At 44.9% G+C, this 22,235-nt stretch overlaps 6 protein-coding genes across 6 annotated transcripts; 3 read left to right on the top strand and 3 right to left on the bottom strand.

The window, feature by feature from the left end:
* Positions 1–1,629: 1,629 nt before the first annotated feature.
* Positions 1,630–2,129, bottom strand: LOC122626742. The gene has a single exon (XM_043807114.1). The coding sequence runs from the start codon at positions 1,999–2,001 to the stop codon at positions 1,660–1,662; it is 342 nt and encodes a 113-aa protein (XP_043663049.1). The 5' UTR covers positions 2,002–2,129; the 3' UTR covers positions 1,630–1,659.
* Positions 2,130–3,739: 1,610 nt separating this feature from the next.
* Positions 3,740–4,210, bottom strand: LOC122622066. Its single transcript, XM_043800270.1, is given in 2 exon segments — positions 3,740–3,902; positions 3,904–4,210. Coding segments are annotated over 2 exon segments (435 nt in total). The 5' UTR covers positions 4,176–4,210.
* Positions 4,211–5,130: 920 nt separating this feature from the next.
* On the top strand, positions 5,131–7,093 carry LOC122626739 (heat shock protein 60A). The gene has a single exon (XM_043807111.1). It carries the CDS (start codon positions 5,278–5,280, stop codon positions 6,952–6,954), a length of 1,677 nt encoding a protein of 558 aa, XP_043663046.1. The 5' UTR covers positions 5,131–5,277; the 3' UTR covers positions 6,955–7,093.
* Positions 7,094–9,066: 1,973 nt separating this feature from the next.
* On the top strand, positions 9,067–10,617 carry LOC122626740 (very-long-chain (3R)-3-hydroxyacyl-CoA dehydratase 3). Its single transcript, XM_043807112.1, has 4 exons — positions 9,067–9,228; positions 9,312–9,663; positions 9,726–10,071; positions 10,138–10,617. The coding sequence occupies exons 1-4, from the start codon at positions 9,148–9,150 to the stop codon at positions 10,472–10,474; spliced, it is 1,116 nt and encodes a 371-aa protein (XP_043663047.1). The 5' UTR covers positions 9,067–9,147; the 3' UTR covers positions 10,475–10,617.
* A 4,689-nt stretch (positions 10,618–15,306) lies between these two features.
* Positions 15,307–19,312, bottom strand: LOC122626738 (protein toll). Its single transcript, XM_043807110.1, has 2 exons — positions 17,942–19,312; positions 15,307–16,802 (listed from the first exon to the last, which is right to left on the bottom strand). The coding sequence occupies exons 1-2, from the start codon at positions 18,985–18,987 to the stop codon at positions 15,461–15,463; spliced, it is 2,388 nt and encodes a 795-aa protein (XP_043663045.1). The 5' UTR covers positions 18,988–19,312; the 3' UTR covers positions 15,307–15,460.
* A 1,284-nt stretch (positions 19,313–20,596) lies between these two features.
* Positions 20,597–21,318, top strand: LOC122626741 (gametocyte-specific factor 1 homolog). The gene is made up of 2 exons (XM_043807113.1): positions 20,597–20,834; positions 20,911–21,318. Exons 1-2 carry the CDS (start codon positions 20,658–20,660, stop codon positions 21,172–21,174), a joined length of 441 nt encoding a protein of 146 aa, XP_043663048.1. The 5' UTR covers positions 20,597–20,657; the 3' UTR covers positions 21,175–21,318.
* The last annotated feature ends 917 nt before the right edge of the window (positions 21,319–22,235 follow it).

The raw sequence follows: 22,235 nt of genomic DNA, 5'->3' as shown, positions 1-22,235 counted from the left end.
CGCCGAGTCCGCAGCCGATGGATATGGGCTCGTCTTTCGAATCGGACTCGTTTCCAGGACTCTTGTGTGTTACAGGATTCAGGTTGAACGAAATTGAAAGCGCCTGGCCGCCGCCCGAAGTGGGTCGCTCGCTCACTCACTCGTCCTCGTCCTCGTGCTCGTCCTGCAATGCAGGCAGGATCGCAGGAGCGGCGGCGGAGCAGGAGCAGCTGAAGCGGGAGCGGGAGCGCCTGAAAGGCATGTAAACAAAGCCAGGACGAAGCTCGGCCAGGTAAGGATGCGGAGCCGAGCCATGACTTGGCCAAGCACCGACGCCCGAGTCCTGCGAACCGAAAGGACTCCCGCTCCCAGCTGAGCGGCGCGCTCCGGCCAAAAGCTCGCTCTCGCAGCATACCGCTCAGCTGTGCGTGGGCGTTGCAAACAGCTGATGCCAGCCAGCGCTCTCTTAGCGACTCCTCTCTTGGCCTAATTCGCTGACATGGCTTAGACACTGGAATAAATTCGGTGCATCTACTAAAAGTGTAATATAAAAGCGCTCTTTTATATTTGGGTTTATTTAATACTGTAAATAGTTACTAATTAAAAAAAGAATTTAATTTTTAAACAAACAAACTAGACTTACTAGGTATATATCATGTATAATTTTCTAAAAAACCTTGTTCAAATTTAAAGACATTCGATTATCTTTTCATTTAGAAACAAGGAAATAAACATGAAAGTTTAGAACGTAATTAGGACCTAATTAGATCCTGCCACCAACGTTGCCTATCCTTTAAATGCTAGAAATATTTGAAACATCACCTTTCTTTCAGTGTGAAAGCTCGCCAGCTCTCACTCACACACACACACACAGCCGCTGCAATCCGCAGTGTGTTATCCTAGCTGACATTGTAAACATGACCAAAATGCATGTTCCCCAAGGTGCCAGCGTATTTGTGTGGGCGAGTGTGCGAGTGTGCGGGTGTAAAGCCACATTTGACGTCCCAGTGCCACATTCATTTGCATATTTGAGAGCGCTTTCTGGCTTACGCGTGAAGAGAGCGGGACGGCGATAGCAGTGCGAAAGAGAGGGGCGACGGAGAAAGGCGGAAAGGAAAGGGATACCGCACACGCTCAAGTCTCATGTGTAAGGCATAGATAAGTTCAACTTAATTAAAGTTTCAGTGGGGGACAAAACGTTGACTGCTTGCTTTTTTGGGGCTCCTTGTTGCATAAATTATGACAATTGGCCATGCGGCTTACAAGATGCACACGAGACCTTGTCAGCCTCGCCTTATCATCATCATGCTCCTCGTAATTGCCACACAAGTCGCTTTATTATTTACACCACCCACTTTGTGCATACATAAATCCATGTAAGCTTTTAGTCTTTCTGAATATCGCATTGTGAGTCTTCCTAATAATGGCTTTCGGAGGTATCGGTCAGGCAATACACAAACTCTATAATCTCAGCTTAATCTAGGTTTTATGTTGATTGAATTGTCCTTTGCTGAGGACGTCAACACCCAAATTAATTTGCTTGGATTAAATTAGAGAAGGGATTATCATGTCTGCTACCTCAAAATGTTTTCCCTCAACATACATAAAATCAATTCTTAAATAGAAATAACATATTGTCTTTTAGCCACATTAGCCTTTAATGAGCCGCTGATAGTGACATTAAAAGGGATCTTCCTCGTCTTCATCTTCATCCTCATCTTCATCGCTACTGTCCTCCTTGGAAACAATTTGGTCCAAGAGAGCCCTAAGCTCCTCATCCTGAACAGCCTTGATCTGGGCTAAACTTGCGGCCGATGGTCTCATGTCCCGCAGCTTGGCCCACTCCTCTTCGCGCTGCTTCATCGCACTCATGACTTTCTGTTGTACCAGAGCCTCGTGCTCCTGGTGGGCCACACGGATGATCGACTGCACATCCCTTTCGACTTCTGAAACATATTCCTGCTGGGTATGATCTACTTCCTCGTAGGCGGCCACATCATCGCTCGAATAGGTGGTAAACATTTTTGAGGAAAACAACCGACTGTCTACTTGCAATGGAAAATATTATCCAATGCCATATATTTGAAACAAATTTCTCAATGTCTACTTAGTCGTATTCAGTTTTGTGTTTGATTTTTCGGTCTCTATCACTGCTGGAGTTCTCCACATAGCGCTGTCGCATTTCCCTCTCGTGCTCCTTGGCAGCCGACCTGATGATCTCGTTTTCCCGTCTGCCAGGGGATTTTTCCGCGTTGAGCCGACTGCCATTGCGGACTTCCACATAGGCAGCTGGCTCGAAATCCTTACTTGAATGGGAAGCCAGCTTGGAGGAGTAGAAGTCGAGGGAAAACCAACTCTGCCGATGGCTCGAAATGAAATAAGCTGCCAGCGGATTCATCATGGGATTGCTAAACTCCATACACATGATTTTCCGTCATAATAAATAAATGACGGCGGGCCAACAGCAATAAACATAAACAAATGAGCATTTTGTCGAAGCATCAACAAGTTGGTCAGTGCAAGCTTTTCATTATCGAATAACTATGGAGTGCTTTGGAAACCCAAAGGTTCTACTATTGGGGTAGGAATACAGGAAAATGGAGCTCAAAGTGAGACAGTAGGTGCTTTCTGTAAAGCTGAGGTCGTAACTTTCTGTTTCTGGCCCTTAAAGCTGAGTGGAAAAGCTTTTTAGGTTCATGTCTTCATTGTGGTGAGTTTTCGTATTCATCGGTTTTGTTGGGATAGGCTCTGTTTATAAAGGACTTTAATCCTTTTTTACATAAAGGATTAGCAAGACTTAAGGCACCTTTTAAAACGATTACTTGAAAGAACATGTTAAATCTTTAAAGTCTCCACGGGTATATAAATACCTCTGAATATCCTAAAAATAAAAAGAAGAGGCATATACAAGAATTTACCTACTTTCATTTCTTTAAGAAAACAACATTTTACCTATTTATACTAAGCGATGGCTTATGCAGGCTAAATGGCTAACGAACTTCGCTAATTTAAGCAGGCTGCTTCTATTTATGCCATGTCAAGGACATGCATTAGAGCTGAATTTATTGATTAATAGAACCAGTGTCAGTGCCGCCACCCCCGCAAACAAGCTTTGGGCTAAATAAATTATGGACTTCTGTGCAGTGGTGGTCGGCGACAAGTTCATCACGCGTGGTAACATCGGAATAATGGACGGTGTCGTTGCGTCCGAGAACCAAAACAAAGCCAGCCCAAAGCCACGGAGTACACCCCATTCAATTAAGGACATCGACAGTGCCGTCAAGGATTAAAAATTCCATTTGTGGAGCAGGTGAAGGCGTAAAAAACAATTTAACGTCACGCACTTCGGAACTTTGAATCAAATACCGGGAGTCGAATCAGATACAATTGGTTTTAATTGGTTTGCTGGCATATAAGCAGTAAGTACACTCTAGAATTAATTAACCACTTTTTTTGCGCAGCTTGTACCATACATTAATAAAACTAGTTAAACAAATTGATTATAGAGCTGGATTTTGGATGTTATCATTCATAGCTTATGGAACCTATAAGGAGCTCACTAATTATTACAATTATTCATTCCAAAATTATTTCAGGCTTGAAACAACATGGCTTTTGCACTTCCAACTATCTTTCATCTTTCTAGCCCATGTATATGGCCCACTTTAATATTCCTTATGGCCTGACGGCCACATGTCATATACTTGATTAAGTAAAAGTATTTTTTTTCTAATCCCGACCATGACCAAGAACAACACAACTATGGCCCAAAATCGCACAACACACATTTGACCAAATAAAGCTGGCGCCAGTCGGAGAAAAAAAGAAGAAGGCGAAAACAAAAACCGTAGGAGAAGTAAAAACGAGAAAGCGAAGCTGCTACTTTATGGGAAATCCCCGGAGGAAAATCCCCCCATTGCCACACAGTCAACCGAATGTGGGTCGTTGCACCGACTTGTTGCACTCACTTTTGCGGCGCTGGCATCGCCCGATGCTTCTGCCGCATCCTGTGGCAGGTGCAGCTGGGAGGCGGCCGGAGTGGGCAGGGGCGTGGCCACGCCGGGTGGCATCTCCGCACCGTAGTAATCCGCCACACTGGGCACCAGCAGCACACCCACCTTGTTGCGGGCCACCTGCTGGGTGGTGGTGCGTCGATGCCGCGCCGGCAGCATCATGCGATGGGCCACCAGAGCCATTATCACCAGTCGGTAAAATCAGTGATCGGAAAACACACACACGCCACGAATATTCAGATATTTTCGAAATATATTTCCTCTTGCGGAGCGGCACACGCGGAAGGCAAATCAAAGCTGCGTTTGCCTTAAGGAAACGCTCGACGCCAACTGAAAGACACCAAAAAAAGTGGAAAAAGAAAAAACAAGCAGCGACCGAAAACGGAAAGCGAAACATTCAACGCACCGGAAAGAGGCGAAAGACGAAAGGAAATGGCCGACAGCGCTCTCGCTCACTCTCACACACACACACACACACACACGCGCGCAGGCATTTGTCCTTTTTATAAGCGTGTGTGTGTGTAGTGTGTGTGTGCCTGCGTGTGTGTGTTTGTGCGCCTACTAAACGCCGCATGTTTGATGAGCGTTTTGTTGTTGCTCCTTTAACGTTAATATTAATGGCGGAATCACATTGTCTGCCGTTCGTGTCTGTGCGACTCCGAGCTGCGCCTGTGTTGGTGTGGCGACTGTCGTGCCTGCGCTAGTGTGAGTGGCCGCGTCTGTGTGCGTCAGTTTACCAACACGTGCACGCCACATTTAATAAGCGAAAGCCGAAAAACAAGCAGGAAACATGGCGCAAATGTAATATTTGTTGTTAAAATAAAATGACGAAACGGAAAACAAGTTGGAACATAATAAAGCGCCATTCTGACGCTGGCGACTTCTGTACACCCTTTAAGTAATATTTGGGATTCTATTTTTTGTAGCATTTTAAAGAACTTTCGGTTTTGGCATTGTTAATAGTTATTTATTGCTTGATTTACTGTAGTTCATCACTTTAAATACTTTGAAAATTATAAAACAATCTTTTACGACAGATAATCTTGAGATCTTGAATACATTTCACGTTATGAAACTAATTATTTATTTTAAATTTTTTAAGATCCTCGAAATATATATATATCGCTGAGTTACCCTTCAAAAATGACAGAACTCCCCTAGAGTGGCATTTTCCCCAGCCTAACGATTGAGAGCTAATTAAATTTCAGTTAAAGCTTCTGATAAACGTTGGAAGTTCTTTCAAAATTGCGACAAGCAACGTGAGTGTCAAGGATCTCGAATCAGGATGCTGAGCAGACTGGGCCGGAGTGGTCGGACCGGCGTGCGCTCCTTTGCCAAGGACATTCGCTTTGGAGCGGAGGCGCGCTGCCTGCTCATGCAGGGCGTGAACGTCCTGGCCAACGCGGTGGCCACCACTTTGGGCCCGAAGGGCAGGAACGTGCTCATCGAACAGCTGCTGATATCGCCGCGGATCACCAAGGACGGCATCACGGTGGCCCACAACGTGCAGCTGAGGAATCGCCGCCAGGACATGGGAGTTCAATTGCTGCGCCAGGCCACCAACAATACCAATAACCAGGTGGGCGATGGCACCACCACGGCCACCATTCTGGCCCGTGGAATAGCCTGCCAGGGAATGCATGTGCTGCGCCAGGGCCAGGTGAACGTGCAACTCCTGCGGGAGGGCATTCTCGAGGGATCGCGGACTGTCTGCGAAGCTCTAGGTGAGATGTCTCAGTCGGTGGATACCATTGGCCAAGTGGAAGCAGTGGCGAAGGTGGCCCTTAATGGAGACGAACGCCTGGCGGAGCTGATTGGTGACGTCATTTTGGAGCTGGGCGAAGACGGCGTCATCCTGCTGAAGGAATCCCACACTCCCTTCGATGAGGTCAAGATCCAGGAGGGTGTAACCCTTGCTTCGGGCTACTGTTCGCCATTCTTTGCCAAAAAAGGCGGTGCCCTGGAACTGGAGAATTGCTTGCTGCTGCTCACATTGGCCAAGATTGATCACGTGGAACAGATCCTTCCCGCTCTGGAGTTGGCCAGACTGAAAGAGCGTCCCCTTTTGATAGTTGCCAAAAGTTTTAGCAGCGATTTGCTTAAGATCTTGGTGCTAAATCATCTGCAAGGTCTAGTTCAGGTCTGCGCGGTGAAGGCCCCAAGTTTTGGTGAGGAGCAGTGCGAGGAAATGGAGGACTTGGCTATTGCTACGGGTGGCCATCTCCTGGAGGACGCCTCCAGGCTGGCGGATCTCAGAGAGGAGGACCTGGGTGAAGTGCTGGAGGCGGTGGTGGAGGCCAAGGAAACGCACCTTTTGCAGCCGATCAATGTGAACGAGGAGCAGGTGCAGAGCCGCATCCAGCACATTCGAGAGCTGATCGATGAAGCTTTCACCGATGAGGAACTGGACAAGCTGAAAACTCGACTGGGACGCTTGCAGGGCCACCTGGCCACCATTTTTGTGGGCGGCACCAGTGATCTGGAGGTGAGCGAGCGAAAGGATCGCTTCAACGATGCCCTTCATGCCGTTCGAGTGGCAATGAGTGAAGGTGTGGTTCCCGGAGGAGGCACCGCCTATCTACGGTGTATTCCTGCTCTGGACGGGTTGCCCCCCACCGAGATAATGGAGCACCAGGTGGGCAGGGAGATTGTGAAGGATGCTCTGAAACTACCCTGCTACACAATCGCCCGCAATGCTGGCGTGGACCCCAACGTGGTCCTGCGTCGGGTTTTGGAAGGTAGTGGTAGCTACGGGTATGATGCCGCCGCCGGCGAGTTTGAGGATCTCGTGCTCCGCGGAATCGTGGATCCCACCAAAGTTATGCAATCAGCCATGACGGCTGCCGCCGGAATCGCCTCCCTTTTGGCCACCACCGAGGTGCTCATCACTAATCAACCCACCAAACTGAAGATTCCCAAAAATCAGGTTACCCGCGATCTGGCTAAACTTGTGGGAATGTAGTTAGGATAGTGCATCTTCGAGAGAAAATCATACATTTTGGCAACCTAGAAAAAGAAAGCTCTAAATTCGGTGTTAAAAAAAGAAATTTGTGCAACGTTCTGAAAATGGATAATACTTACAAAATAAAATGTTAAATATATTACTGGAATGTTTATAATTTTTCGTGATTCTTGTGAAAATCTTCAAGGAACTTGAACTTTATTTTAAACATTTCAGTGTCGCATATATAAGTATTTATATTCCTTTCAAGCTGATCACTTGCGCAGCGTATTTCTTGATTCCCTAACATTTACGACTTGTTTTCTTGTCGAATCTCTAATTAGAACATATATGAGCACGCATGCCACATTCAATAGACCCGCCATTTCGCCTCCGGATCCGACTCCTTCGCCACCCTCAAACACTCAGTCATAACTTGACGTCCTCCGACTCCTGTTTAACTTGACCTTAACCATTTGCTGCGCTTTGTTTGGGCGCCAATGGACAACAAACAAAATATGAAAGCATTTGTGGCTTGGGTATTTGGTTTTGGGGGGGAGGAAATGTCAGCAGGCGCATTCGTATTTATCATGATACTCGTATATATGGGCGTTACATACAGGCTCTATGTGTCGTTTGGGCAAGCATATACAGCGTTGTCATTAACGGTGATTAGGGGCACTTAAGTGCGTCAGTTCGCATCAAGTATACGCCACGATGGACTGGCCAAGTGAAACATCTGTTTGCTAAGGAGGTTGACCTTCCCATGCAGGCCGAGCATGCATAATTAAACAGCATGGGATATTTTAGGGTCAGTGTCACAAAGGGTCGTTGTTCGTTTTCGCTGGCCACAAAATTGCATTCATCAATAATGCAAAGCGGGCCCTCTCAAAAGCCAAATCAATACAATTTCACGGATAAGGATAATTTTCGAGGTGCCTGAGAACTTTGCAACACTTACGATGTTCCGAAAGGTAAACTTACAAAGGAGCTTACTGAGTAGACTTACCTTGACACGAAGATACAGATACAGATACAGATACGGATACGGATACAGCTAAGCGTATACATATAGATAGATGGGCGGTTCGATAACGGTGCCTGGGCAGACGCCGTGTCTAGCGGTTCTCGAGAAACCGCAGCATTTTCTTTTCCGCCGCCCGATTCTCGGCCTACGCCTGTGTGCAAAATGATATGGGATTGTGCTGGTTGCGATGGCTTCGATGGCTGCGAAAGAGATGTAGAAAATAGTAATACCCAGCGGGATTAGCAAAGGTGGTTCCTGCAGTACTACTCCTAGCTCACGTATGCTCCATTTCATTTTGCCTGCTCCAGTTACCAAATCCGATGGCAAAACAAGCCTGACAAGTTGTCGCCTTTTGTTTTAGCAACGCCACCCGCTCAAAAAGGAAGGAAGCTCAAAGGACAACAGCAGTGCGGCCATTCCTGGCAATACAACAGGGATATATACATACATACATATATTTATATACTCCAACACACCCAGTTGAGGTCCTCGACGATTCCGAGGATTTTCCCGCTTATTCGGCTTTGTTTTTGCCCCGTTGTCTGACAACTTCCGACATTCGCGGTGGCGGCCCATAAATCAAAATGACCCGAAATTCCCACCAAAGGAAAATACACAAAAATATGTTAGACTTGTTTTTATAAAATTAGAACTAACTTTTGATTTTGGCTTGGAAAATAATTTTTTAAGGTATTATTGCATTTGTTAAGAAAAATGGCTGAAACAAAAAAAATCGAATTACAAAAATGATTAAGTAAACTCCAATTTTAGATTATACTAATTTTCGCAGTATTTAGGTACAAGCCAGACTGTGATGAATTAATTGGGTAAAATTTAGCATTGCATTAAAATTAAAAAAAAATTTTTAATATTTTGTTTTTAACTTTCCCAAAAAAAAGGTTTTATTTTCAATGTATTAAGGAAAAATTCCGTTGGGAAATACAAAATATAACGGCTGAAGTTCCAATAAGAAATCAAATTTAAATCCGAGCAAAGTTCCGTACCATCTTCAGCAAAGTTTCCCACCAGCTAGTGGAGAAATACTCTTGGTATCTGAAATATACCAGATTGGAGGGCTTTCCAACACCCGTTGTCTGGTCACACAGCCAGTGCTGCAAAACGCATTCGGAGCGATATCAAAGGTTATTTTCGGTTTGGATATGTTTATATTAGTTTGATAAGAACCAATGGCAAACCTCAGTCCGCTGGTCTACTGGTCGCAGACCAAGCAAACCCTATTACTGAAAGTGGACCTCAAAGATGCCAAGGTATGTGGTCTTGCACTTGCATAGGTAAAACTGCCCAGCCGACTGAAAAATCAATAATGGTAATGTATGAAAATGTATTTCAGGGCGCCATCGCAGACTTTTCGCCGGTTTCGGTGAATTTCAGTGCCAACGGCCACGGTGCTCGTGGAGTGAATGCCTACAAGTTCGAGCTGCACTTCTACGCCTTGATCGACGACGAGAATGCCACCTTCGTGGTCAGCGACAACAAGATCGAGCTGCAGATCCGCAAACTGGAGCCGGAGTGGTGGCCCCGCCTGGTGGCCACTCCCCAGAAGCCCCACTGGCTCAAGATCGACTTCGACCGCTGGCGCACCGAGGACGACGTCGAGGTGGAGGAGAAGCCGCGCGATGTGCGCCAGGACTACGAGAAGGAGTACGCCGATCTCCAGAAGCGCGAGCTGGGCTACATCAAGGGTTAGAAAGATTTTACGCCATTTGCATTGATTAAGTAATCACAACGACCGTTCATCCCTCAGAGAAAACGAAGAAGGTGTACATGATCTTCTACAACCTGGCCATGTTCGTCAGCTACCTGTATATCATGGTGGTAATGGGAGTACTCTACTATCGCGATGGCATCGATAGCATTGCCAAAACCTACGCCAATGTGGGCAACGCCTTCAAGTTTGTCCAGCTGCTGCAGTATCTGGAGGTGATGCACCCCATGTTCGGTTACACCAAGGGCAGTGCAGTGGTGCCCTTCTTCCAGGTGTCCGGTCGAAACTTCATCCTGTTTCTCATGATCGACATGGAACCGCGCATGTATCCCAAGCCCGTGGTTTTCTACGTTTTTGTTATATGGTCTCTGGTCGAATTGGTGCGGTGAGTGTGCGGCGACATTATCGGAATATGGATAAAGGTCTTATCTACTGAACTTTACCCCACCAGATATCCCTACTACTTGGCGCAATTGCTTGGTCGCGAGGTGGGCCTGCTCACCTGGCTGAGGTACACCGTCTGGATACCGCTCTATCCCATGGGCATCCTGTGCGAGGGCATCATCGTGCTACGCAATATTCCCTACATCGAAGAGACGAAACGGTTTACCGTGGAAATGCCTAATTCCTGGAACATCACCTTTGACATGGTTCTCTTCCTGAAAATATACCTAATGCTGCTGATCCTGCCGGGCAGCTACCTAGTTATGTCGCACATGGCCAAGCTCAGGTCCAAAAAGCTCGGCAAGGGGCGCGCCAAGCGCCGACAGCACCTTCACGCCGACTAGTCAACACACTGCCTGGATCAAGGTAGACGTTTGGCAGTATGATTTCCTATTTTCGTTTAGCGTTAGCAAAAGTCCAAAGAATTATCTACACCTCCATTCTTCACATCTTGACGTTCATTAAAATTTTCTATCATAATGCAAAAGTATGTGGTTTCCATTTTATTGTAGTGGCTTTGATTCTGCTTATATTCGAGAGAATGGTATGTTTTAAAGAAGTAGTTGGTAATAAGGCATCCTTTAATATGCATTAAGGCTTGGAGTATTTAACCAATTCAAATAGTTCCATACTCCTGAAGCCATTCTTCTTCGTGATTCGGCAGTTTCACTCAATTCATATAAATAAGTATACATTTAATTGAAAACTTTATATAATTGACGCTTTTTTGGAAGTCGTGTTATTTAATAGAGTATGTTATTCTATTCTTAACCTCAGCACCATCTTAGGCTTTATAAAAGGTATGTGATAGTCGAGGCACTCTACCATAGCGTCTGATCATGTTTGCTTATAAAAAAACATCTACGCAAAGCAGACAATTAGGTGGAATTCATATTCAACATACCAAAAGACCCCGCGCACTGAGGGTAAGCATCCTGTCAGGCATGGGCTCTTGTTTCTCCTTTGCCGTTTGATGGGTAATCCAATTTGCACTCGAGGACGATGCACAACTAGCTGCTGATCCACTTGACCCGGAATTGGCTTTGAATTCCAGCGGAAGCTCACTGGCAGCTCCCAACTTAGTCATTTCTTTAAGAGTGCCTCACATGCAGGGCGTTTATTATTTATGGGAAGTATTACGTGGATACCCGTTGACTATATCCGTATTCCCGTTTTGTTCCGAACATAAATTGAAAGTGGGTGGATAGCCAGCCGGTTGAATAGCGTTTGTGGCTTGCCAAGTGAGCGTGTTGGCACCTTCTTCACATGTCTCCAGCAAAGTGGAACACTAATGGATTTGACGATAGTGCAGCTGGCAGTTGTCACCTGCAGTTGGCGATATTAATGATTCCCGACCGGCCTGCCAATTCGTCCAACAAGCCAGCGAAATTTATCCCCATCAAGTCCCATTTCGCGTGAAATATTCATTGCAATTTGCACTTTCGCGCACTCGCCTGCACTTTTTTTTCGATTCTTCTGTTTTTGTGGCTCCCGTATGGAACTGTGCCGACCCGGGGTTAACGCTCAACTAATCACCGGCCGTGGCCAGCTGGGAGCTAATAAACCTCCGTGAGAAAGGCCTGCTCACTGGCTGATAAATGGGTTTTTGATTAATGCCGAGCGCGATTGATTTTCGGCCACTGAGCGAAGTGGAACCAGCGGTTTAGCCGGCCACTCGGTGTCTGAAAAATGTGCGGATTTATCCCATGTGACAGCAGTCCTCGGGTGAGACGATGAGGCAGTGCAGGCATCAGCAGTTGCCTGCATTCATGATTTAACGCCTTCTGTAGTTTTTGCGCCGGACCTGCGCCCCTTTCATTTTGGGGCCCCCCTTCGAGGTGGTCATTTATCAACCGCGCCTCTGGCCGAGCAGCCCACTGGGCAAGGTCAGCAACTCAGCCACGCGCCCGAAACCAAAAATATGAACAATCGGCCCAGCGCAAATTGCACGCAATCAAAGATAAGTGCGCCTGGTTGCCAGGCGATGGGGGAAATCCAATACCAACCAGGCAGGCGGCATGCGAGCAGGAGGACAGTGGAATATAGAACCTATTAAGCGAAATATTGGATCCACACTTAAAAGCTTTTAATTGGGAAGCGCGTTCGTGTTTAGGAATATATTACGTATACGCCTAGGCTGCATCTAAGTTGATTCAAATCTCAGGTTAACATGGGAATCATTCTTAGAAAACCAAATTTTCTACTAAGTATGACTGGATTTGGAGCAAATAGACTTCTCAGCGTACATAGCAGAATGGAATGCAATCTTGAACTGGTTCGCATTGCTTGTTTTGTAGGCCATCTATATCCCACGGCTACGGTGTGAATTTCTGTCAATATATAATGAGTGCATCAGTTGGCGGCTGAAGGACAGAGAAACCGAAGAAAAGGAAACCGCACCCAAACAGCTCTGCACTCTACACGCTGCACTCTGCACTTGTTAATGACCTCTTTGTGTTGGACATCGAAATGCATTTCCTGGCCGGGCCACATGGCACGAAAGTGTGCAATAAAACTTCCACTAATTGCAGGACATAACCGCAGCGGGGCTGGAACCACACACACCACTGCAAAGTGCCGAAAGTTCCACGAAGTTTATTGCATTTAAGGAAGCACAACGGATGCAGGATTTCAAATTCACAATCAAGGAACTCACAGGACTGTTTAATTACATGCATAAGCTTATTATCATTTAATTAACTCGTTGCTGACACCGTATCATTGCCATCGGAGCATTGAAAAGTAAGCTACATAATCTGCATACATTGAAAGTACGACATACGAGAAAGCCGGCAATGAAAAGCAATAAAATGCAATGTAATAAAAGCCATGTATAGGACGTGTATGACCGTGGCCAAGAATCAGCAAATACTATACGGAATATATTCGCCGTATGCATTTGCAATGATTTGTGTGCTCAAATGGCTGGGGACATCGTCAATGGAGCCACCAAAAGCTGACTCAGAGCCAGCAACAATTTAGCATTTTGCATCCGCTTTCGATTCGAGTTGCTGCTGGTGGCGCCAGGCCAGAAATCCATTGATGGCATCCACACCATCGCATCCCAGGCCCCTTGTGAGCCACACATCCTTACTTTATGGCTACTAAGTAGTTCAACGCCAGGGAATCCCAGCTTGAGTTTTAGCCACTGCAGAAAGAATGTGGAAATGGTTGGCCTTTGAATCACGTAGCCAAGAGCCCTCGGAATGGGCAGCATCGGTTTTATTATAGTTTTCTTCGCAAAACTCGTGATAAATGAAGAGCAGTGGCAAACAGATGTTTGTGATAACTACTCACACCCAGACTCCAGGACTTCAACTTCGAGAGTAAGTTTATGAAAAATGAGCCCTGATGATTATTCAATGGCAGCTACAAAGTGTAGGGGAAGCGGTCAAATGTCAGCACTTACAAACTTATAGAGCGAAATACAATTCAACTCAGCGTTATTACAATCAAAATTGAACTGGATGCCGCGCTCAAAGCGAATCACAATGTTGAATTGCGAAAAGATTGAATTTCTACCATTCAGTTGGCTGTGAAAACGTAATTTATCATAGTTGTTACGCAGTTGTTAAATAGTACTGGATTTTAAAGAATGCACAATAATTTCTAGTATAGAGAAGATAAACCCTTTCGCTGTTAAATAATAATTTAACTTATAAAAGATAGTGGAAATATTTCAGTTTTTAAGTTTAAGGACTTAGTGTTATAAATAAGTGTTTTCAGCTCTGTTGTCTTTTGTCCTATGACCCTCGCTCTTTTATTCGACTCGCCCACAAAGTGTGGCCAGCGGGCAGGCAATGAATCTTCAAAGACGCTCTGCAGAACCACCCAACCACCAATCCACCCACCACCCACGTTTATGGTGGCTTGTGGGTGGTGGGAGGACAAAAGGCCACGCAATCGTGCGGCAAAAAAAAGGGCTGACAGAGTAGGGAGCGCAAGTTGGCCAAATGTTTTTCTCTGCCCTTTTGGTTATTACATATATTTTCACTTATATCTGGCTGGCAATTGGCCTGGCTCACCACTTTGGGCCTGAATCGGCCTATTTGGGGAAAGGGTTCCAGTGGTCGACTCAACTGAGCAACGAAGGCCAGCGCAATTACTGAACTGGATAATTAGAGTTTGAAGAGGAGGCTATGAGGGCTGCTTTAAGCATGTGACTGAATAAATATTTAAGAAAGTTTATTGAACGAAAGAGCTCTTTGCTCGTATAAACTGCCAATATTATTGCCCACGAATGCCGATGATTATGATGTGGTGACTTTGGCAAACATTTATGTGGAATAAAAGCAGCCAGCGTGGGAAAAATTAATTTTTAGTCATGCAGAAGAGCAGCAATTTATGCTCACTTATGCACACATCAGCTGCTATAATTCATTTAAGGCCAAATGCCATTTTATCTCGCCACCCAAAGCACCCGAATGCTTTGGAGTTTAAAATTTAATTAAAATCTCATGCGAAAAATGACACAATCCAGGCAGAATACATTGTTGCAAACAAAAGGAAGCATCAACAAGGAGCAGCTCATCAAAAGCCTAAGCCAGCTGGGATATTTGGACGAGGGCTCAAACAGTGTCCACTTTGTGGGTCCCTTGGTAAATTAAAAATTTACGTGAATGAAAAGCTTTTTAAACGTGATTAATTTGGTATTCTTTGCGTTCTTTGTAACTTTTATTACAAAGCAGCTAAGGCATCTGAAAATAATTTTATTTATCTGGCAGTTCCTAACTTGTATATACATTTCTATTCAGCTTATCATACATTTAGCGATAAACAATTCGTATAATAAGTGTCATATAATCATCCGAAGCTGTAATTAACACTTAATCATCGTTTTAATTGCGCTAATTGATTAATGGCAATCGAGTGATTGTATCTTCGATTAAATGTTGCAAATGTTTTATGCCAACGGCTAAGCTTATTACCTCGACAATTTATTATTCAACCTAAGGCAATCTTAAAGATGAATGCAAAATCGAATCTATCAAAACATATCGACTAACTGCTAGTTTGTTAAAAGAATAAATTAGTTAAGTTAAACAGTTTAAGAAACTGTATTTTATTTTTTATTTTTTTTCACTTTTAGTGACAGCATTATCATATTCTAAATATTATATTAATATAATATTACTTGTAAATATATAATTTCCGAAAAATTGGAAACAAAGTCGTAAGGTCATCAGATGGCTTAAAAATAAGTTAAATTACTTAAATTACTTTTAATATTTATAATAACGTTAGAACTTAATGCAAGGCATGTAGATTAGGAACTCTACTGAAAGGGAGTGAGTATATTCATCTAAAATATCTAACATTTTATTCCAGCCTCAGATAAGCGGACCCGCATGCTTCTTTTGGCCCTTCAGAACCCGGCGGTTGTGCGGCATTGCGTAGCACAACTTGCTCCAGAAGAGCGGATCACCCCACTTGAGGTAGGTGTTCAGCTTGAGGTAGGCCCGCAATTCACTGTCGATGCCGTTCATGTGCTCCAGTTCCCGGTACAGGATGATGATGATGCGCTTCCGTTTGTCCTGCAATGTGGCCTGGTAGGCGATCCGGAACTCCATGCGGGCCCACACCGAGTCGATGAAGTGCTGCGACAGCACGATGATCACCCGCTTCGAGTCGTTTACGGTGCGGACGATCTGCTCCGGAATACAGTCGCCCACCAGCCAGTCCCGGTCGTGCAGACATAGCCGGAAGGGATGCGGACCGCTCTCCAGCTTCGGCAAGAGCTTGCTGATCAGCTCCTCGTCCTTGTGCGAGTACGAGATGAAGGCGTCGTAGGTCTTGTCCTTGTCCAGCTCCTCCTCGGAGACCCACCACAGGCACAGGTTGTTGTTGTACAGCCAGATCTTCAGCTCCTTCTGGAACATTAGGTAGAACACGGTGATCAGACAAACGACTACCACCAGGCCACCGATCACGCAGCTGACTAGCAGGACATATGAAGGACACAGCTCGAAGGCCTCCATCTGCTGGAAGGACTTCTTCTGCTTGGTGCACACAATATCCCCGATGTCCTTCACCCGCTGGGGATAGGAGCGAACGAAGAACAGGAGCGGCAGGGATTCGCAGCCACAGGAGATGGGGTTTCCCGACAACGATAGCGTTAAGGTGTTGTTCGGCTCCTGCAGGAACAATATGAACTCCTCGCCGATGGACTCAATCTGATTGCCTCGCACGTCCAGGTGGGTGAGATTCTCGGGCAGCTGGTCACCGGTTCCAAGGGTGGTCAGGTTATTGTCCGACAGGAAGAGACCACTCACGTTGGCATAGCCCCTGTGCTCGCTCACGCTGGGCAGTCTGGTGAGGCTGTTGTTGCCCACCTTGAGCAGCGTGCTCAGCAGCGTGGTGTCCGGCAAATCGGGCAGTTGCTCGAGGCTGGTTCCTCGGCAATCCACGATCAGACTGCCGATGCCCCGCTGCACCCAGCAGATGCACCGGGGATCGCACTGCCAATCCGCCGACTTGTACTGGCAGGTCTCATCGTTGGTGCACACCACCGCCTCGTAGTTCATCAGGAGCGTGGCCCCGTAGAACTGGGTGTTCACCATCTCGATGTAGTTCAGACTGACCACATCCCGGAACACACTCGGCGACATCGCGGTTAGCGAGTTCTTGTTCAGACTCAAAACGGTCAGCGAGGTCAGTGGGGCGAAAATGGTGCTGCAGGATGGAGGAGAGCTCAGAGGGATTAGATTGACATTAATCAGGGAGTACCGGGGTCCAAGTGGGGCTATCGTAATCTACCACTCTAAAAATAGGGTTCTAATGATTTTAAAATCGTGATAAGTAAGCTCACAAGAATGGTCACAACTAGTAGGAGGTAAAAACACCTACAAATATTATACAAATGTAATTATTTTTGTAATTTTAACATTTTATTTACATATTTATGTAACAATATAAGAGTCATTTCTAACCGGTTTTTTTCTAAGTAGTTTAGTCTTAAAAAAATATATGAGGCGATTAATGCGTTAATGTTTACCACATCTTATCAGCATGAATGTTTAATTATAATACCTTCCATGTTCTACATTTACTAAATTATTAAAAAAAACAAACAGGAACTACAAATAATGTCTACAAAATAATGTTAGGTTCAAGCTTAAGTTTCCTTTAAAGGAAAGAAAATCACTATAGTATTGCTGTTTTTGTTCAAATTGATTGTAAATTCCAAATTACTTATCATGATGTTTGGCCATTTTCATTCTCTTTTTAATTTGGTGAAAATTATGTTCTATCAGCTAGAAAAATATCTAATTAATTTCTGTTCGACCACATCTTATCAATCGCCAATAAGATTGCCATAGACAAGAATTAATATAAATTCAATACGCGTTACGTTACTTATTGGTTCTTAGAAAGATAGTGATTAAAAACGAATTGTTTAGAGATTTCAAACATTATTTGTGGCGTAACAAATAACAGTGTATAAATTACTGGTATCAGATAAGGATCAATCAATTAATAATGTTTGGCATACTTTTTGGCGCCAAGCTGTAGAATACTGTAATAATAACACCGCAATTAGTATCTGAACGTTGGGCGTGATAACCCCACTTGTCGATCAGAGGAGACACCGAACACTCTTTGAGCTGTTAACCGTGCCCGGATTGATAAGAGGAATAGAGAATAGCAGCAGCCGCGAGCACAGCGATAAGGCGGAGAAGAGTGCCTTCGATTAATTACTTTGGTTAGAGGCAAGTGCTCCAGTCCGGACCCTATCGCTGGGTGGGCCATCTATTAATCAGCGCAAGCAAGCAGGTGGCGAAATCAACAAACGGAACCCCCTTTTCACCCACCTCGACAAGTTAGTCAGTCTATTTTTGGACAGATCCAGCATTGTTAGATTCCCCAGGCCTCTGAAGACATCGTCGTGCAGGGTGCTGATCGCGTTGCAGGACAGATCCAGATTCTTTAGATTGACCTGATCCAGGAAAATTTCGGCGGGAAGCTCTGTGAGATCGTCGTTGCCATTCATCTTGATCAGCACCAACTTGTTGGTGCCCTTGAACATGCTGCGGTTGACTCTACTGGTGGCGGACGCCAGGCGCACCTCCTCCAGATTATTCATGGAACCGAAGAAGTGCGGTTGCAATTGCTTATCGCGTACATGAGCCGGATCTATGAGGACGAGACTCAAGTTGCGCAGTTGCTGCAGTTCGCGGAGCAGTGGATTCCCGAATGACACTATACCCGGACTCTCGATGGTCAGCGTTTTCAGAGTTCCGTTCACCGTATTTAGCATACCCCCCGGCAGGGTGGACACGTTGACACTGAGGTGCAGATCCCGCAGGGTGTCGAATCCGTGGAATATGGACTCCTGCAGCTCCGGCACGTGGCTGAAGAACTTGAACTTCTTCAGGCCGGAAACCGAACCAAAATGCCAGGTCGTTATGTTTCCGGGCTGCGAGGTTTCCATATATCCATCGCCCATGTACTGGACATCGCGTGTGACTACCGTTTCCAAAGTTCGATCCCGGAAAATAATCGCTTTCACTGTGTGCACACCCAAGGTCTCGAGTAAATCACTCAGAAACTTCTCCGGCCAGAAGATGTACGCATCGAACTCGATCTTCACCAGGGAACTGATGTTGAAGCGCGGCAGCCAATGCAAATCGGCGGAGGCGTAGTAGCTCATGTATAGCGATGCCCCCGGCTCGGAAACCTCCAGCAGCATGGCATACTCATCCGGACAGTGGAACCGCACCACATTCGCCTCGGCGGAACAAGTGCACAGCGGGCTAACACCCAAACAAAAGGTGGGCAGGGGTATGATTTGGCCCGTGGCAACACGGAGCACTTGTAGGGCGAGAAAGAGCCATACTAATGGCAAATAACTGAACATGTCGCGGACACTTCACTTGGCCGTTTCTTGGCATTTAATATTTATGATTATTTGGGTTGCTGGTTTCGCGACGAGCTGGAACTGCGACGTGGATATGTGGACGCGGCAAACGTTCGGCTATGACTAAATCACAGCTGTTTGGGGTTCCTGCCAATCAGCCAACTGTGTTATCAGGCCAAGCCAATTGGCCTGCAGACGGTTTTCTGTTTTTTATCTGCGGTTTCTTATCACGGCCTCTATCGCAGTTGAGAGCGCCATTGACATGGTCGAAATGTGAGGCTCCTTTATCAAAGTAGAGATGGCCGAAGGCAATCAGTCGACATTTTCACCCGTGATGGTATCTTAATGATGGGTCACAAAGTTTAAGACCATTGTAAAATGGAATGGTTGTTTTTTAACTTTCCAAATGTGTACTTTGTTGACACATTAAAAATATAAGATATAAAATCAGTAAATTTTTTTTACCTAAAGCCCTCCCGATTTCGCAAAGATACCCCTCGCTATCACTATCAGCCGGCTTATGATGATGGGTATTTGGCACCACATGAATCATTTGAATACAACTAATTCGACATTCATCTTAATTTCCAAGACACATAAATTTAACGATAACGTATTTTTAATACCACACTTTTGGCTATCTTGCCGAATTTATTTATGCCAAATGTCATAATGTTAATGGCACGCTCATGTTCGTTGTTTCTGCATTTCGTTGCCGCCGATAAGAAGTGTTTATATATTTTTTCTATTTCGTAGTGACAACTTTGAGCGGTAACTTTCAAGTGTTTGCACGTTCGCAGAAAACAGTCTTCGTGAGTCAGCGAACACAAAATGATTTGGGAGTCATTCATTTGGGAGCCGTATTCCATCTTACTGGCATAATTTCGGGCTCTTTATCTTTTTAAATTAAAGACTCCCACACTAATCAGTTACTACTTGCTACGCTATAGCTCGTAACCCTTTGAAATCCTTGATTCGGGATATTGGGCGAGGGGCTTTAACGGGAAAATAAATAACTCATGGGAATTAAACTGTTTTTCATCCATTAAAAAAGGTGCCCGTGATGAATATTCGATGAGAGGACCCAATATTTCGCCCTAAGCCGCGCCTTGAACTGTCACGCACGGAACATATCCTGACACATCCTGACAGGTGTGTGGCATGCCACGCCGGAGCTTATTGAGCCTCGACATCTGCAGAGTGGGACAGACACTCAAAAATAAATAAGGGGAAGGGGCATGGGCGGCATCCTAGAGGCTTTAAATGCTCTAAATAATAAAGAAATTTAACAAAACGATCGGTGCACCTGCGTTGAAGGAGGCAACCAACGGATATCGCCGGATTATCGCGTATAATATTGAAAACAGTGTGGCAACGCTCGTTAGGGCTGTCAAGTGATGCAATTATCGCCTTCAGTAATTAGTACAATTAATTGGTATACCAGAAAGAATACACTTTTTATAGGAATCTACACGAACAATCTTTTGTATGTTATTATTTTCACCATTTAAAAAAAATACTGTTAAATTCTATAAAAAATACCGAAAGCTGTAAGAGATTTTAAATTGTTGTATGGCGACTACCCTGTCTTTTTTGCGAGCCAAATTCATCAATTCAATTGAAGCAGGCGAGGAGTTTTATAGAGAAGGCAAACAAAATAAGTAGTAAAGATGTCTGCGCTTCCTAATTTTGAAGAGTATGTCACATGTCCATACGATAGCGCTCATCGTATATTGCAGGTCCGCTTGACCTCTCATTTGACTCGTTGTGCCAAGAACTTTCCATCGGCCAAGTTAGTCCGCTGTCCATATAATACCACCCATCTACACTCGGTAGCGGATATGCAGGTGTGTCCCATAACTATTATCCCGAATTTTTACGTAAGTTTTTTTTTTCAATTCTTTCGCTTATCACATTTGGCAGAATCATGTCATCGAGTGCCCCAATCGATCGGCCGCCGAGAGCTTTAAGTTGCCGGACACCTTGCCGCCTGTGGAACCGCAACCACTTGAATTTCTGATCGAAAGTGCCGAGGACTGGGATGCCTACCCGCCAGTTCAGACTTACAATCCGGCTGCTCACTGTGAGAACGCGCTCGTCATCCGCAATCTGCAAGGAGCTCCGCCCGCCGCTCGTCGGGCATTCCGCGAAAGCGAACGCCGGCGATTCAGAGAGAAGCTGCTATAGATGCCGTGCTAAGTTCCATAATACCTACATTTTATATATGCACATTCCTACAACCCATACAACATACAATATAGCGATTGTTGTAGGTTTCTACATACAAATGATCATATGTAATTTAAAACATTTCTATGGAAGGAAATATCATTTCATATATATTCATGCATATGCTAATATAGATTACAAATAAAAAAGATCAGCTGAATCCACTTTTAACAGAAAGATGGGAATGTACCGCAATTTTATTTAACTGCCGCCTTGTTCAATAGTTCTTTGAACAATAAATGGAAAATATAAGATTTTACTAAATTTAATGTTTTTGATCTTGATTGCATACAACAGGTGAGACCATTGGGCAACATAAGTAGTATATAGTATAGTTCAGTGAGTACATAGAGCGTAATATATAGCGTTTGCAATTTGTACACATATGTATGTGCATATTTTTTCATCTATATGCCATCTATACGGAGCTGCCACTCTGTTCGACAATTCTTAGAAGTCATCAAAACGGAATATGCTTCGCTTACCATAGTTTTCTTTATAAGCAGGTTTAGAAGCATAGGCTAGTATTTGTATCTTAAAACACTTTTTTGAGAAATGCCTAATTTAAAGAGGAAGCTTTCAACATCAGCACTTTACAAAACCGGCACCTAAGCAGAATATGAACAGTCTGGCAACACAGTCTGTTCGAAAACGATATAAGAGCCGACGTCGTGTTGCTCTCTCGTTCTGTCAAGTTGATGTTTTGTTGTTGTGTGATTTTTGGTTCCTCTGGGCCAAGTCAATCACTTAAATCGCTGCGCCGAAGGATGTGGCCTTGAACGCGCCAAGGACAACCCGTCATTATGGACTTCGGCCCATTGTCGAGTTGCCAAAAGTTGCTGCGCTCAAGTTGAGCCGTCTTCATTATAAGTTACTCATAATTCATTTCGCGTTGGCGGACAGAAACTCAATTAACAGTTTTTCGCTCCCGCCAGGGACATTGGGCCAAAAGTTTTGAGCGACATTTTAATTGGGTGAGCCCGCTCTGCTCATGCAGTGCAGCATCGCCACAGGACACA

The sequence above is a fragment of the Drosophila teissieri genome, chromosome 2L (genome assembly GCF_016746235.2).
Source record: "Drosophila teissieri strain GT53w chromosome 2L, Prin_Dtei_1.1, whole genome shotgun sequence".
NCBI lineage: Eukaryota > Metazoa > Arthropoda > Insecta > Diptera > Drosophilidae > Drosophila > Drosophila teissieri.
The sequence above is the reverse complement of the archived record's forward strand: the minus strand, read 5'-3'. Positions and strand labels throughout refer to the sequence as shown.

Bases quoted from the DNA above. Each gene is read 5' to 3' on its own strand.
- LOC122626742 (XM_043807114.1), bottom strand. From the start codon at position 2,001: ATGTTTACCACCTATTCGAGCGATGATGTGGCCGCCTACGAGGAAGTA.
- LOC122626739 (XM_043807111.1), top strand. From the start codon at position 5,278: ATGCTGAGCAGACTGGGCCGGAGTGGTCGGACCGGCGTGCGCTCCTTT.
- LOC122626740 (XM_043807112.1), top strand. From the start codon at position 9,148: ATGGCAAACCTCAGTCCGCTGGTCTACTGGTCGCAGACCAAGCAAACC. The intron at 9,664-9,725 runs GTTAGAAAGATT...TTCATCCCTCAG, and splicing joins CGAGCTGGGCTACATCAAGG to AGAAAACGAAGAAGGTGTAC. The intron at 10,072-10,137 runs GTGAGTGTGCGG...TTACCCCACCAG, and splicing joins TCTCTGGTCGAATTGGTGCG to ATATCCCTACTACTTGGCGC.
- LOC122626738 (XM_043807110.1), bottom strand. From the start codon at position 18,987: ATGTTCAGTTATTTGCCATTAGTATGGCTCTTTCTCGCCCTACAAGTG. The intron at 16,803-17,941 runs GTGGGTGAAAAG...TCCATCCTGCAG, and splicing joins AGACTGACTAACTTGTCGAG to CACCATTTTCGCCCCACTGA.
- LOC122626741 (XM_043807113.1), top strand. From the start codon at position 20,658: ATGTCTGCGCTTCCTAATTTTGAAGAGTATGTCACATGTCCATACGAT. The intron at 20,835-20,910 runs GTGTGTCCCATA...CACATTTGGCAG, and splicing joins ACTCGGTAGCGGATATGCAG to AATCATGTCATCGAGTGCCC.